The 17049-nt window shown below is 39.2% G+C and overlaps 1 protein-coding gene across 1 annotated transcript in view; it reads left to right on the top strand.

Annotated features, from left to right (window-relative positions):
* The window catches only part of Arid1b (AT-rich interaction domain 1B), a 431446-nt gene that overhangs the window by 364097 nt on the left and 50300 nt on the right, over nucleotides 1–17049 (top strand). The window contains 3 exon segments of the mRNA XM_087193427.1: nucleotides 5356–5683; nucleotides 7688–7787; nucleotides 7789–7817. Coding sequence (XP_087049553.1) covers nucleotides 5356–5683; nucleotides 7688–7787; nucleotides 7789–7817 — 457 coding nt within the window.

The raw sequence follows: 17049 nt of genomic DNA, 5'->3' as shown, positions 1-17049 counted from the left end.
ATTTCATGTAATATGGTTATCATTTTTACAGTTTAAACATTTAAAATCATGTTAATGTAGGAAAAATACAATGCTTTGTATATTGATTCAAAAAACAAATTATTTGTTCCCACAAATAGTAGGATTTAGTGTAACTTGGGCTAAGTCAACTTTCATTTTAAAACTATTTGTAATCTTCTTAACTTACTTGGTCAATTTCCCTGAATAAAAGAGTAGCATTGCATGATAGTTCTGAGTACAAAGAATCAGAAGTTTTTAAAATAGAACTTTTTTCAAGTTAAAGTACAGTAACCAGCAAATAAAATTACTGAAAAAAATAATTTGTCATTACAGAAGTGAAAATTAAAGCCAGTTATTTCTATTACATGCTTATTAGAATGACTAAATTTTTTAACCTTTGACCATATCAAGTCCTGATAATTAGAACTCTTACGCAGTGTTTGGAAGAAATGTACACAAAATAGCACAGCAATAGTTTGCCAGTTTCTTATAAACTTAAATGTACACTTACCATACAGTCCCCCCATCTCATTTCTAAGGTTTTACCGACAGTAATTTTATACACAAAGACTTGTCATAAATGTTTTTAGCAGCTCAGAAACTGGAAAGTGTCCATAGAATGGAATACTACTAATCAGTAAAAGGGAAACTACTAATACATGCAACAATGCACAAGTTCTGAAGCATGATGCTAAGTGAAAGAAACCAGACATCTGAGGTTGTCCTGTGAGACTATACGATATTGCAGAGAGGGAAAACTACAGTAGGAAAAATCAGACCAGTGGTTTGCAAGGCCCGAGTGTGGATATATGATTGACTACAGAAGGGCAAAAGGGAACTTGTTGTTATAGTAGAAATATTAGGAATCTTGATTGTGCTGGTGCTTTGCTTTAATTGCATATGTTTGTTTTTGTGTGTAAATAATATTAATAAATGTGACTTCATATCATGTAGTGGACTGCTATAAAAATGGTAAATATTGTTGGCTAAAAAGCAGTGCATGTTTAGCCCTAATTCACAAATACACTTATCATAGTATATAACTGCATATTTTTTTACCCAGGGTTGTCTGTCTAGTTTATGAAGCATTCACCTCAGAGGTGAATGATGTAGAACCTTGCTTATAGTAGTCATCCGTAAGTAATTGTTGAATGGTTGAACCTAAGAAGGAAAATTTCATGTGTGAGTAGAAACAGTATTTTAATAAAAGCAGTAAGCTTGCTGCATTGAGTATGACTACCAAATTTAAACGTTCTAGAGTCAGATGCAAAATTATTTGCAATTCTTCTAAAATAATGGTGGCAACTTGAATAATCTAACTGCTGATTTTAATATCTGATGCTTGACTATAACTCCTGTTTGGTTGAAATCTGAACTCATTTGGTGACCAATTTTCCAAAGCTAGCATGCCAAGATGAACCCACTTGAAAACTGTGGGCTCTAGGACTTGGCTGGAAGACCAGTCCAGCTGAGGTGGGCTGGCCCAGCATCTGCTGCCTTCATTGTGCTTAATGCTGCATCCATCTGTTTTCTGTCAAAGCTAGTGCCAACAAATTACTAATCTATTAGCAAAACATGGAAAAAGGATTGCACTTCTCCTTCCTGGCTTTTCCTCTTCCTTTCCTTGGCTTACATATTTAGTTTCTGTTTATTTTGGGGAGAAAGATATGCTATTGGGTATGTGTGTGGGGGTGAATTATATTTTGCCCCACCCACACGTCTTTAAAGGAAAGTGGGGAAAGATCATTTTGTTTCAATGGTGGATGACGATGAGGGCAGCTGTCATTCATTAGGGAGCTCTGCCTGGCACTACACTCATCACTTTACCTGCTCCCTGTTAACATCACCACTTTCCAGATGACAGTACCACTGTGCAGAGAGGTTAAATAATTTGTGAAGGTCGTGTACCAGAAAGTATCAGAACAAGTGCTCAGATCCCAGTTCTAAAGCCTGTGCTTCTTCCCTTGCCACCTTGGCAGCCATTTGGAGCCTTTAGTATGTATTTTTATCCAGGTATGTGAGTTTAGTGATGAACATCTTAGAAGTTCAAGGAAAAGAAAGGGGAACTTTGTACTTACTCTCCCAGATCAAAGCCTCCATAATTAGAACACTTCCCTAAATGTGTGCTTTTGTGTCAACCAAACTGATGAGAGAAAAGTAGCTGTGAGCCAGGTGCTGCAAAGTGCACACACAAGCCTTGTGTGGGCGGTAGTTGTGCTCCATGCCGGGGCTGGCGGTTAGAGTGCTTCTTGCTAAGAAACAGAGCCTGGCTGCCCAGCCAGCCCAGCTGTGGAAAACAGCTGAGCTCCTTAGTCTACATTAGGAATGAGAGCTAGGATAGGGTGGAGGGCCATTAGGCTTCTTAGTAACTTTTCTCCGTGTTCCTTAAGATACAGCCCTAAACTGCCATTAAGACCTGAGATTTGAGAACTCGGTGGAACAGCATTTCTTCGCTCTAACTATAAGCAGAGCTCAATAAGATCAAGCCTTCTTTCTCTAATAAAACCACATTATTAGTATAGCTTGCAATAGCTGTGTCCAAATGCTTGTTTTCTAAAATCAGATTAAAGTGTTAGTTCATTTCCTTCGAAAGCAAAGGACACATATGTTTTCACTGCTTACCATATGAATCACTTATCAAGCATTGGGGAGAGTGGAAAGCAGCCCCTAAGTAATAGCATGAATATGTGTGTTAATTACTTGTACATTCAAGCACTGAACCAGTATATTCATTTTAATAAAAGTAAAAGGCAAAGAGGAGCACTATATTTCACTGATCTTATCAGGTAATCTGGAGGTGAGGTACTCTGAGAATAGGGAGGAAGATAAGTCTGAATTCCTGCTCAAAGAGAAGAGCATAGGAACAGGGCAGCCCACAGGCTTGCATGTATCCTACAGGATGGGAGACTCTGAAGCACCTTTAAAACTTTCTGTGAGGAACTTGGAAATTGATTGTAACTTACTACTTATAAACAGTGTAAGCTTATTTCTGGATAGCCTGACTTTGAAAAGCAGTTTATTTTTGCAAAGCAGCAGGTTCAGTGTAAGGAGCTGCCACCAACCTGACTCCTGTGTAGTTGGGGCCCTGAAGTAACTATGCCCAGCCCTGCCTGCTCCTGTCCTCTATACCCAGCATCTCCCTCTATTACTAACTCCCTAGATCTGCTTGTTACCTCCCTTGGAGAATCCTCCTCAACTTTCCTTTAGCCTCCAAATGGTGTTGGGCTTAAAGACACTGCTGGCTTGAGCAAGGTCCACTTTCTGTTGCTAGTATAGCAGTTTATTAGCACATCCCAAGATTGGTCCACATCAAGGGTCAGCTAATCATGGTGCACGTTAGCCCACTACCTGTTATTGTAGATAAACTTTTGTTGGAACCTTCCCATGTGGATGCTGTAGGGCTACCATGGGGAACTGAAAAGTTGTTAAAAGTGACTTGGCCCACAAAGCCCAAAATACTATGTGGCCTTTGGCAGAAAAGTATCTTAACATGAGCATTGCCCTCCATATCTTCAGGAAGTAAAAAGAAATGCTTCTCACATGATATACCTAAAAAGAGCAGGCACCCAGTAAGTTGAAAAGTCTATTGAATTTCCTGCAGATTTGTTGGCAGTACTGCTGTATGTGTGTGAATTTAAGAAAAACTGATTTCACAGTCACAATAATATTATTACGTAAGTATGCTATTTCTTAGACATCAGAGAAGCTGGCGTATCAAAAGCATGGTGTTCTTAGACTTCAAGTGGCACTCACCTGCCTGGGTCCAATCTGGGCTCCTCCAGTTATTCACCATATGATCTGGGATCAAATTATTTACTATCCCTGTGCCTTAGCTCCTTACCTCCAACAGGAGGGTTACAATATCTTGTCCTCTTGTAAAAAATTGATGAGTTAATTCAAAGAATTTGGAACTAAGCCTCACACATAGTAAATATCAACTCACAACACCATGGAGTGTTCCCTGAGCCCCAGTCCCAATTAGATCTGCTCTTGGCTTGGTCTTTGTGCTTTTACTTTTGTATTTTTTTATCTTTACCCCTCCTACTCCAGCACACACATAAGTGCACACATGCACATGTACACACATAATACACATTGTGTGCTTCCAAAGTGCAGGAATCCGGGTGTGTTAACTTGTACCTGTGTCTGACCTATACCTAGAAAAGTTTCTGACATATGATGAGTGTGTACTTATGTTAGATGGATGAAGAGAGTCTTCCTAGAAGTAGTAAGATATGACTAAGAAACAGTAACACAAACTCTACAAATACTAGTCTTTTGGCATTTTGTTTGGTAAAATTTCAGCAGTCATTTATTGAAGGCACATGGTTTATCAGTTCAACACATAAGTTTCAGAGTCAGTTTGCTTGAGCTTCAGTCCAGTCTACCAGCTCTTGACTTTCCTCACTTACAAATGGTAGTATCTGTACTTCATATGGTTATTGGGTTAAATGAAAGAATTTATCAGGGCAGAGGACTTAGCTAGGTGTCTAGAAAGTACTATGGCTCAATAATTAATATTTGCTACTAGTATTATTAAAGTTCTATTATGTTTGCCTTTAATTTAATTTATATACATGCAGTTGGAATAAGAGATGTTTAGGAAAAAAGGAAAAAGCTACAGAAATTGTTGGCGCCATGCAGGTGCCATTCTCTTCCCTGAGTGTGCACCCTCTACAGGCAAGAGTGGGAAGTCAGTCATGACTTGGCATTTCAGCCTCTGCCCCTGCTTGTTTTCCCTCATGGCGCCATTTTGCTTTGCCCAGGGTCACACTAGTGTTTGGAATCTAAGATACAATACCAAGCACAAACCAGCCACTTTATCTGGAGCTCAAGCAAAATTTTTAAAAGGTAGTTCTGACATTGGAGAGAAATGGTATGGACTAATGTCAGGAGGCCCACACAACACCCTCCTCTGGGGTCTTGAAGGATAATTTTGGCCTTACATGGATGTATTCTGTAACAGTTGGAGGGAATGTGGTAGGCCTGTCTCACATTAGACTGGGAGATGAAATTACGATTTTGGTTCAAATGTAAGAATGTAAGGAGTTGAACATATTAAATCAACAGTCAGTTCTAGTATCCCACTGTAAAAATAGCCTACCTTTCCCCTCACCATTTCAGGGGTTCTTGTAGGTTTTTTGTCTTTGAGTTTACCCTCCTGGACCTTAGGATTGTGTGCAGAGAGCATGTTTAGAGACTGGTGTCCTCATCCACACCGACAGGAAGGGCTAGTAGATTATGACTAATACTCAGTGATGAGCACATTGTTGGACAAATAGTATTACCAGTGAATGCTTTCACAAATTTAAAGATTAAATAGAAGGCCTTAATTTGTGTTTGCTTTTTGTTTAGGTAACTACTCCAGACCCCCAACGTATAGTGGGGTGCCCAGTGCAAGCTACAGCGGCCCAGGGCCTGGGATGGGTATCAATGCCAACAACCAGATGCATGGACAAGGGCCAAGCCAGCCATGTGGTACTATGCCCTTGGGACGAATGCCGTCAGCTGGGATGCAGAACAGACCATTTCCTGGAAACATGAGCAGCGTGACCCCCAGTTCTCCTGGCATGTCTCAGCAGGGTGGGCCAGGAATGGGGCCACCAATGCCCACTGTGAACCGTAAGGCACAGGAGGCCGCTGCAGCCGTGATGCAGGCTGCTGCAAACTCAGCACAAAGCAGGTATGCCACTCAGGATCATGCTGGGCTGATGTTCTGTGTGTTGACATGTGATCACATAAGGAACAGGGGCTGCTTCATTTCCCTAGAGTGCACAAAAATAGCAAAATATACTTTTGCTTGGCTGTTGGTTTTTTGTTTTGTTTTGGCTTTTGTTTTGTATTTTGTGTTAAACATATTCTGTAATGTAAAGGTTAGAGAAGCATGTGACAACATGTTTTATGATCCATGGAGGAAGAAATCTGAGAAGTGGGCATGTCATTTTTGTGGGAGGGCCTAGAAATGTCTACGGATACTCATTGCAACCAGCAAAACAGATCTTGTGTAGGAAAGTGTCTGTGGTTCCATTTTTAAAAAATGAATTTGAAGCAGGAAACACCAAAGCCAAAAGCTATTTAAAATCTAAAGTACCAAAAAAGACACATGTTCTCATCTCCACTTTTTCTTAACCTTACCATAAGAATCCTTGTAAAATAGAAATTTTGACTGTGTACATATGTGTATTGTGTTTGATCTAAATGTATATGTGTAGGGTTTATATATTTCCTATTCCTTTGTTGTGTTTTACTTTTCTGGTCATACCTTTCCATCTGTCCAAATCAAAATATTATTAATAAAACAAAGATAATGTTTAAGGAACTTTAAGTTGGTAGAGCAAGGGTTAAGCTTCTGTTACTTGTTTTTCATCCTGATTCTAAATATTAATTCTTAAATACTTGGCTAAATAAAAAAAATTAGAAATTTGCAAGTCAAAGATGACTATATTTTAAAAGAAGCATGTGTAAATATATTTTTTAAAAAAGCACATAGAAAGTTGTACGTCGACATCATCAGAAGAAAAGATTCTAACTTTTGTCAAAGGAAAGTATAGTAAAAGCTAATTGTGTATGTGTGTGTATGTGTGTGTGTGTGTGTGTTTTCCAATGTGCCCCTTTGTTCCTTTTCCTCTGAAACTGCTATTTTGAGAAGGTAGGAACCTTCTCTGGTCTCATTGTTCACTCCAAATAACAATAAATTTCTCTTGAGGAACTAAAATAAAAATCTCTCTCTGTCTCTCTCTCACACACACACACACACACACACTCACACACTCACACACTCTTTCTCCTACCCTCTTCCCCTTTCCTTCTCTCCCCGCTCCCTCCCTTGCTTTTTCTCCTCCTACGTTACAGTCACTTAAAGTCTTCTGCACCCCAGCTTCTACCTTGCAGCAGAACCCATGTAGGCTCTAGGGAAGTGATGGGAAACCTTTTAGAGCTTTCAATGATAACAAACAGCTGGCAGTGGCACGTATATTATAGGTTCGCCACCAGTGCTCTGGGGATTGTTTGAATAAACCTGTCTGTGAAGGCCGGTTCAGCTGGTCCAATTGAAGTTCTAATTTAGATTTAAACTAAATTGGATTGTCCGTGGTTGAAACTCAAAAAGCACGTTATTTTCTGTCTGTTAAGTAGAAAGTATGTGATTGCTTTTGGCATGAGGCCTCTGATGGTGATTTGAGAGGAAGATAACCACAGAGATTAAGGCAGAATTCTGCTTGATTAAAGTCCTGCTGTGTTCCCTGTCTAAATCAGTGTATGTATCTTACAGAAATTAATGTGCAAACACATATGTGTGTGCGTATTTTTATTTCCTCAGCCTAATCAGTAGACCATTCCTAAGCCTTGCCTTCACAAACTGCCCATTTAAGACTGGGTTGTTTATTTTTTTTTAATTTTACCAACCTCAAATCTGTAAGGTGATATTAGATCTGAAATTAGATTTCAGATCTGAGGTTAAATTTGAGAATCTTACATTTCTCTCTCCTTTGCCTTATCCCCCACTTTTTTCTTTTTTTAAGGAATTTTACCCAGTCCCACAGCCTGGCAGCTGCATGATTCAGAATATTCTACTTATTTACCCCATTCTGTCACCCTCACACCTATGTGTGAAATAGCATGAAAAATAGGGACTCAAACTTTTGTCTTAGAACAAATCCAAAGAGGCTGTTCTTCGCTTCCACGTTAGGCCACCATACATTAGGTCACCTGCTTATCCCAGCCAGTCTGGGGCTGCCAGGCATCCCATGTTTTCTTCCCAGCACTCCAACTGTGGCAACTTCCAGGCCTTCCATGCTGCACCAGCCTGACCAGTACTGGTAGGTAGCATCACTCCCTGGACCTGCCAAGACAGGCCTGGGTGTTTTCTTTTAAACATGCCATCTGGCTGCATGAGGAACACCCAATCCAGGGATTCAAAAGATCTCCCAGGAAATCTATCTTAGAGGAGATTGTCCTTCTATTTTTGTTGTGTTTCTTTTATTTTTCTTCTTAACAGTTCTGTGGCAGTTTGGTAGAAACATACATGCCACCCTCTGGGTCTTGTCTGGATGACTTTTGGCATGGCTGCCTTCCTTCATGACTGAGAGGGAAAATAGTAACTTCTGTCTCCATAAAAGCAATGAAACCACCTATTCCACCTACTCCGGTATCCTTTCCCCCTTTGCTGCTGTTGTTTTGTGTAGGAATTTATGATGTGCAGTGCTTCTACTGTCATGACTTTGTGATGATCATTCTTGCCACCACACTAAGATGCAGCCACACCTACCTGCACCCAGAGCAGCATGGCATATGTGTGACATAAGTAGGATGATCTGGGCTGCTCGCTTGGGTATAGGAGAGGTTTCATTATGGCATTGCTCAGCCAACAACTGTGACAGAGTTCTGTTATTTTCTTCCAATGAGCATTAGTATGTCAAAATTACTAGTAAAATAAAGCAAAATAATCCACAGAGTTTTCCATCTAAACACAGTGTGGTCATTTCAATATAGGAATACTAATTTCAAGACAGAAATTACATAAGCAACAAAAAGTATCTCTCCCCTATAAAATGATATAATACCAGGTTCTGTCACTATTTTGAAGTTAATAAGTACTCTTAAAGGTTATTATTATTGAGTAATTTACTGATATCACTTGATGTATATTAATGATAACATTATTGTATACAGACTTGTTATTGGTACTTTCAGTAGAAACATCCCTCATCTTTGGTTAAAATAAAAGAGGGAACTGTCAACTAGCTTTGTTTAAACAGTAAATTTAGAGAACTATGCTTTTACTATTTTTATGGATGCATGACACAGAAAGCTTTGTAATAGTTTTATATTCAATATACATTTAGCCAGCAAAAGCATATAAACACTTTGTAATTGAGAATTCTAAATTCTGTAAACATGGTCCTTAATGTGGACCAACATATACAGAATTCTCCACCTATAATCCTCAAGGTGAAATAACAACTACTAGCCGGGGATTTAGCTCAGTGGTTCTGCCACCTGCCTCGCAAGTGCAAGGACCCGAGTTCGATCCCTGGTACCAAAAAAACAAAAACAAAAGAAGTAACAACTACAGAATGAAATAAACATGCTTATTCTTGGGAAATTTTCTTGTCTTCCTTTGTACTTTCTCTTGACACCTTCAAGGTCAGTTCAAGAGTCAGTAGGAAGTAACAGTGGGGAAGAAAGGCATTTATCATCAGCTGCTGATCCACAGGCTCTGTCCTTTACCAACTCAGGAGTGCTGTTTAGACCCACAAAGCTAGTTTGGCTGTGCCTTGCCAAGCCACATTAAGCAGCTGTGTAAAATGAGTTTAAATGGCATGCATCAGAGTAAAATCTCTTTCACTGGGGCAGAAAATCAATGTTAGCTAACCAGCACGAGAGAATCAGATCTGTATTTCAGCCAGTAGCATCCAGATAGCTTCCTTAGAATACAACACCTCCTCCTTAATTAAAAAAATAATAAGAAAAGTGTTGGAATTATAAATCTTAGAAAGTGCACTTGGCAAAGGCTTGTCTCTGCAGTCCTTGCCTGTTGGCTGTGAATTTTGCTTTTCATGTCTGCAGGATTCTTTCTAAAAAAGAAAGAAAGAAAGATTTATTTATATTTTAAATCTTCCTTCTGTACCACTTTGCAGTACACATAGCCTCTTGTGCCTTTTTTTCTAAAGCAAAATTGAATACAAGAAAACACGTGTGTTACATGTTTTAGTGCTATGAGTTCAGAGATTTGATTTTCAACATGCTTTTGCTTTCCTTATGTAATAGCTCATTGCAGCAAACTTGTGTTGCTGGTTTTGTTTTTGCTTTCTTCCCCCACTGACAACTCTGTCAGTGAAAGTGAGATTGGTTATTTGAAAAGTCAGCTTTCAAAATGTCAGTTTCCCTTTTTGAAAGGAAGCAATGGTTTGGGCCTTTCAGGAGCTCAGTATTCAGATTGTCATAATGGCCTCTTCCTCATGTCAGAGTCCCAAAGGGCCTGGAGCCTGTGAAAAAATCAGAAAAGGACAAATTAATGATCAAGGTGGGGTGTGAGTGAAAGTGTGTGCTTGCAGTTAGAAGCAGAAAGATCAGTGTAAAAATGAAGAATTATGGCAGTGATGCTTCAGGCTTTCTCAGTTAAGTTGAATATAAAACAGTATAAAAGAAAAAACACACACGTTTAACTAGTTGGAAGCCATCTTATTAATTTTTTTTTAGGAGAGTTTCTATAGGGCCAGGAGTTTAGTTCAGTGTCACTGTGCCTGTCTCCCAAGCACAAGGTCCTGAGTTCAATCTCCAGTACCAAAAGAAAAAAAAAATAATAAGTGTTTCTATAAGTAACATCCATCTGCTATGTTGAATAAGTTAAAGAACATATGTATATATAGAGAGATTTTTTATTTTGAAAAATGAGTGAAGGAATTCTTCATTTTAGTTATGACAGGAGTTCAGTAGAAGATGTTGGCTCTCATTATTTAGGGCTAGATCATCTGTGTAATGATGCCCAGTCATTTGGAGTTGACGATTTATAAGTAATAGCTATACAGAACGGATATACTTTTCTTTTCTTTTTTTCCATTAAGTTTATTGGTACATTTTAGGTATACAGTACAGTTACATTTATCATTGGGATCTTGTACCTTTACATGATATATCTTGGTTCTTATTTTTTCCCCATTCCCCTGCCCTCCCTTCACCCCCTCCACCTTTCCCTATTTACAAAGATTTTGTTTCCATGGTTTTCCTTTTCTTATATTTTTTTCTTTTCTCTTTTTCCTTTCCCCTACCCCTCCCACTTCCCTACTCCTTTAGACCTTCCCTTCCTATTTCACAATATCAATTGTACATTTTGATCCTTATTTACACATTTAATTTTTCACACCAGAGAAACTTCGGTATTTATACATGTGTGTCCTGTTTATTTCATTTAAGAGTATGGCTTCAATGTGCATCCACTTAGCTATAAATGTCTCTAGTTTCTCATTCTTTGTGGCTGAGTAGTACTCCATTTTATTTTTTAAAAAAACACACATCTTCTTTATCCAGTCTCCAGTTGATGGGCAATTGGGCTGTTTCCAGGTTTTATCTATTACAAATTGTGCCACTATAAACATAGGTGCACATATATCGCTGTGGTATGATTCTTTTAATTCTTTTGGGAAGATACCCAGCAGAGGTATGGGACTTCTAATCCTAGTTTTTTGAGGTATGTCCATATTGATTTCCACAGTGGTTGCACCAGCCTCCACTCCCAACAACGAAGAAGGGTTCCTTTCTCCCCACACCCTACCAGCATTTGTTATTGGTTGATTTCTTGATAGCAGCCATTCTTTCTGGAGTGAGGTGGAATCCCAGCATTGTTTTCATCTGCATCTCTCAAATGACCAGTGATGTTGAACATTTTTTCATATGTTTATTTGCTGCTTTTACATCTTTGAGAAATGTCTATTCATTTCAGATGCCCATTTTTGAATTGGGTCTTTATATTTGGGGGGTCTGATTTTTTTTTTAGTTCTTTATATATTCTAGATAGTAGACCTTTGTCTGAGGAACAGCTGGTATAAAAATTTTCCTACATTGTAGGTTGTCTTTTAGCTCTGTTGGTGGTTTCTCTTGCAGTGCAGAAGCTTTTTAGTAAGATGAGATCCCAGTTGTTGATTCTTTGTGCTAGTTCCTGTGCTATTGAGGATTTGTCGAACAGATATATTTTTTCCTCAGAAATTTCATTGCAGTGTTTAGAAAGCATTAATAATTAATGCAATATTATTTGGAAAATTTGAGAAACAGAATTGGAAATACTCCTTGGTCTTAGTAAAAACTCAATGTTGGTGGTTTTCTGTAGCCAGGTTGGAGGATTCTGAGCCACTGTTTGAACAGAAGAGAGCCATGGTCTGTCAGAAGTTTGGGAAAAGCCTCTGCCTCCTGAAGATGCATTGATATGAATTCCAGGCTGTAATATAGTCTTTAAGATTTTTGAATGATTGCTTTATCTGTAACTTTGACACACATGTAAAATAACTTTGCCTCAGTCATTTAGTGTGCTTTTTGCATCCATTCATTAATTCTAGGTGTCTCCTGCTAGTGTCCAGCAATTGACATTTCTGCCAAATAACTGATTTGTGGATCTGGATGTTTCAGAACTGTCCAGCTTTTTTCTTGAAAATAAGCTCCAAGGAAGAAGCATGCCTATACTGAATCTACAATAGGTCTAACAAGCCCCAGATCTTTAAGCTAGGGTAGATGGATAAACAGATTTTAATTTCTTAAAGCCTGTCACATCTAGGATCTCACATAAACTTCAAGAAAATATTAGGTGACTTGAGACTATTTGTGTCATACATCTGGCACCATCTTTACGATTTTTATTCTGTTTTCATAATAATAGATTCCAAGAAGATGGCGGCATTTCAGTTATAGAATGGTGTTATCTTGAAGCTGGAAGGATTTTTGACATTATCCAGCCTCTACTCCCTGATCATATGGTGGAAGAAACTGAGACCTCAGAGGTCCCACACTCTGGGTCACTGAGTTGGAGGCAAGGCTCAGCAGAGGCAGCATCTCTGTCCCTCTTTGTCCTATAAAGTGCTATTCCTAAACTGAATTTCCTTAGGGCACTTGAGTTCTCCTCTGTGTCTAAAGAGAGTCCTGCTATTAGGAGGCAAACCCAAGTGCATGTCTGAGTAAGCTGCTCTGCTGCACCGTAGAGGGCACAGGATCCATGTACATAGCCACACCTCCAGGCAACATGGAGATTTACTACTGGAGCCAATCGCCTTGCAAGCTACATACCAGTTACTCATTGGCACACATATGTTTGGATTTGGGGTCTTTTTTACCCTTTAATTGCTTGTGCTGATGTTGCTTCAGTATTTAACATTATTAAGACTAGCATGTTGCTATTGAAAAATTCTGAGTCATAGAAGAGGTGGAATATTTGCATGGATACATACCTGTGTGGCAAAGGGACAAAGGCCACCACCCTGTCACTATACCTGAAGGAATGTCCAGTGAACATCAGAAGGAAAACTCTCAGATTTCCTAGTTTTTAAAAAATAAGTAAATAAAAGGGCAAAATCAGTTTTACGTCTCACTGCTTTTGACTAGAAGGGAATTAATTACTAAATATTACAAATATAAGTATATGTACCTACATCTTACTGATCACATCATACCAATAATCAGGACCACTGAAATCAGTTGTTTAATATTTTTTTATTTTAGTCAAATATGAAATTGGAAGTTTTAAGTAATATTGTTGTTCCATCTTAGCCACTTATTAATAGGGTGAATAAACTCTGTAAAGTCTTAGCCAAAGATCACTAGATAACTGCCTACCCAACTACTAAACTGTCTGAAGTATCTGGACATCTTATGCAAGGATGCGGCCAGCAAGGATGCTGACTCTGCTCAGAGTCAGCTGGATCCATTTACAGAGACTAATGAGTCGTCTGTCTTGGGGTGCACAGTTGCTTGTATCTGTGCCTCGTGTGCATCTCACGTCCACATGCCTTACAGCAACTGTTCTTTATGGAGATGCATTTGTAATTCATACCCTCTGTTGCTATTTGCCAACAAGGCACTTTTCTGATGTTATTTTCTTCTGAAGCCAATATGACGCAATTCTGCTGATGGATGAGGAGCCACTGATGTGGAAATACATTAATGGAGAGAGTGCATTAAAATGTCAAAGAGAAGGGGCAGAAAACTTGTGAATGTGTCAAGCCCTGGTTATAGTGGGGTCTCTGTGCTGAAGAGCAGTGAATGATTTGTACTAAGATTTGGCCCTTTGTACTTTGTACAATTAGGTTTTGTTGTTTGTTTGTTTTTTTGGTACTTGAGATCAAACTCAGAACTTTATGCTTGTGAGACAAGCATGGTGCCACTGAGCTAAATACTGGCCCTGTACAATTAGGTTTTAATATAATAGCTATGATTTGAAAAGTCTTGTTATTGAAACACAAAGAGAAAAGATTTCAAAGGCTATCATAGTTTTTATTTCTTTAAATATAAGCCTTTGCATTATCACCTAAATGCTTTCATTTTTGGTCCTCTTTTCCTAGAGGTACAAAACTATTATGGAAGCCATAAAGTACAATTTTAAATCTTCAAATCAAAAAATAGTAAAAAAGAACAGAAGCAGTTTAATGACATCAAGGAGTCAAATTGTGAAATATACAGCAAACCTTTAAACACAACCCCAAGGGCCTGAGTTTTAACAAAGCCCCTGGACAACGAATGTGTAAAACACAGGCTCAAGCCTCAGACTTGATGCCTGGGATTCCTGCTCTGAAGAGCACTGGTGACAAGCTTAGTGAAGAAAGAGGAGAAAAGTGCAGCCAGGGCCTTTATTTTCATGTTTGCTTCCTGGTGGGCACTGAGGAAAGCATCTGGAGCTGGCCCACCAGGTGAAATTAGGAAGAGCAAGGGTTGTAGTAGAACTGATACCTTAACTTCAGCAATCTGTTCATTTGGGGCAAAGTTTGTCTCCCCAAACCTGTTGCACATTTTGCCCTGTGGTGTACTCTGGAACATCAGGATCTTCCTCCTGTCAGTATTCAGAGTCGCCCCCAACTTTACCCACCTTCTCCCTTATGAATCTCTCTCTATGTCCCTATTTGACTTTCCTGCAGCTGCTTGCTATCCTCCCCACCTGAGATTTCTCATGGTGCCTGTGAGAGATGAGGGCTCTGTGCCTCTCTTAAATGTCTAGCCCACTTGTCTTCACTTCTGCCCTTACAGCACGATTAGCATCTCTGCCTATATGTTCACATACACTCACACTAGCCTTGAGATCTAGAACCAGCATCATGGTCCACCCACCCCTGGGAAAGTTCACCGGCATTGCCCAGCAAATCTCATTTATTTAAAGTTAGAAATGGAAAGGGGTTGCTGAAATCACACATGTGTATCAAGTAGTGGTGAAGGTCTGTACTGTGAACCTACAGGCCTTTCAGGATAATACTGGAAGTGGTGAGGTTTCCTTAGCCTGAAATTGGATAACTTCAACAGTGTTCTGGGCTGAAGACAACAGGAAAAGTGTTTAAGTGATAGGATGTATTCTGGACCTTAGTATAGTCCAGTTTGGGAGTCATCATGGATGACTTTGTAAAGATCAGTGGTAGATTCTTTGGACTGCTCACGGGTACCTTGGTTTCATGGAATTAAGGACTGAAGCGCAGCTCCTGAAGTTTTCTTTTATTTAGGTCTTTGTTATTTTGAACTTCACTTATGCCATCACATAGATTTAAATAAAGAAACCAAACAAAAAACTCATAGCCATAAACCAGTAAGGTTCTGTCTCCTTCTGAAAATTAATTGAACCATACTATGTATGCTCGCTAAGATACCTGCAGGTAGGCTCTTGCCTGAGTTGATTTTCTGCTGCTTCACAGGGATAGGGGCTGGTGAGGACATGAGAAACTTACATTCTGGCTCAGCCTTCAGGTCGTATCTATAGCATTTTCTACCCTAATTTGAAAAGCATATTATTTTTATCAAGTTAACTAATTTTGTGGCTCAGGCCATCTTTAGCTCAGGAAATCTCTGAATCTTAGGAGGATTTTAGAAAAATCAGAAACAATTTTGTTTATGTTCCCTAAAATAAATACATCCTTTGTTTACACACCAAATATTGCTGTGACAGATTATATGGACACATTAAAACAACTGATATGTCCATTCGTCCATTGAGGTACAATGTATGTCACATTTAGGCTTGTGGTTTTTTGTGGGGGGAGGTTGTTTGGCAGTATATGCTAACAAAGTCACTACTCCTCCACTGTTGAAAAGGTTTCTCTCTAGAGCTGTTGAGAAATAGTGTTCTTCCTCGCTCATTCTTAAAGGGAAAAATAAAGCTGAAGGCATACCGTTTACCAAATGGAATGGGGAGTTAGTAATGTGCACCTGGAAAATGACTGTTAATTGTCCCACAAGTATTATATAGGCTGCCTCAAAAAGATCACATTGGCCAGCAAGGAAAGATCTTGGAAAAGACTCGGGAGGTCCTATCATAGGCTGCTTAGCCCTTTTTCTTGTTTCCACCACTTTCTTCCAAGGCACCATTATTTGTTACCTGGACCCTGCAGTGGCCTTGTACCTGAGGGCCCCACATCCATTCTTTCTGCCGAAAAATCCCTAATCTCTTCCTTTTTCTCCAAGAGTAAATATGAAACCTCACAGAACTATGAGCCTCACATGAGGCTCCCTTTCCTGCCATGCCCGCCCAACTCATTCTGGATACCATGGGAGCCTTGTATCAGCCGTTCTGTCCTTCTCACCCTGCCAATTCCCATCTGACCCTCAGGTTTAGGAGAGGATCATCCCCTCTTTAAGGGAACTTTCTCCCCCCTTTATTGTAAGTTCACGTGGTGCAAGGGACCTAGCTTCCATGCCACAAGCATGATTGCAGCTTCCCACTGGCTGCAGTGGTTGGTTGTTTTGTTTGTTGTTTGTTTTGGCCACTATTGTGTTCCTTCTCGCCCATTCCCATCCTCAAATCTTTGTGCAACAGCCATCCCAGACAAATGGTGGTAATTGCTGACTAAGTAGAAAGTATTTCTGATTAATTTGAGTTATTTCTAGTATTTCTCGTTGACCAAAAGGAGTGGATAGGTTTATTTTTTAAAACAGCATGTGGTTATGTATTTCATAAGAATCCAGTTTTTAAATCAGGGGCACTTAGGTTTTTCTTTGTCTTCATTTAATGATACAAATGCTGCTTTGCCTTCACAAGATTGATTTCTAGCCAGAACTACTGGCCTGTTGAAATTACAACATTATTTTGCCACCAGCATTGCTAATGCAGCTGCTCTAGGCATGCTGATGGATTAGCCACACCAAAATTTGACTCCAGCTTGACAGCCACCTTCTCTATTTTGATTGTGTTGTTTTGGGGGTATATGTAGTATTTTTCTCTCTTCAGATATTAAATTTAAAATAACTTCAACTGGGTTTCTCCTTCTTAGCATTGCTTTCAGAGGGTCACCATGTAATTCTGTTGGAAATCTGCTTCACCAGTGACGCGTGTAAAAATAATTTGTTTATAAAACATTTTAAATAGGGTATCAT

This window comes from Heterocephalus glaber, unplaced genomic scaffold (genome assembly GCF_053883595.1).
Source record: "Heterocephalus glaber isolate CG9 unplaced genomic scaffold, H.glaber_assembly_v1.0 deba00001592, whole genome shotgun sequence".
Taxonomy (NCBI): Eukaryota; Metazoa; Chordata; class Mammalia; order Rodentia; family Bathyergidae; genus Heterocephalus; species Heterocephalus glaber.
The sequence above is the reverse complement of the archived record's forward strand: the minus strand, read 5'-3'. Positions and strand labels throughout refer to the sequence as shown.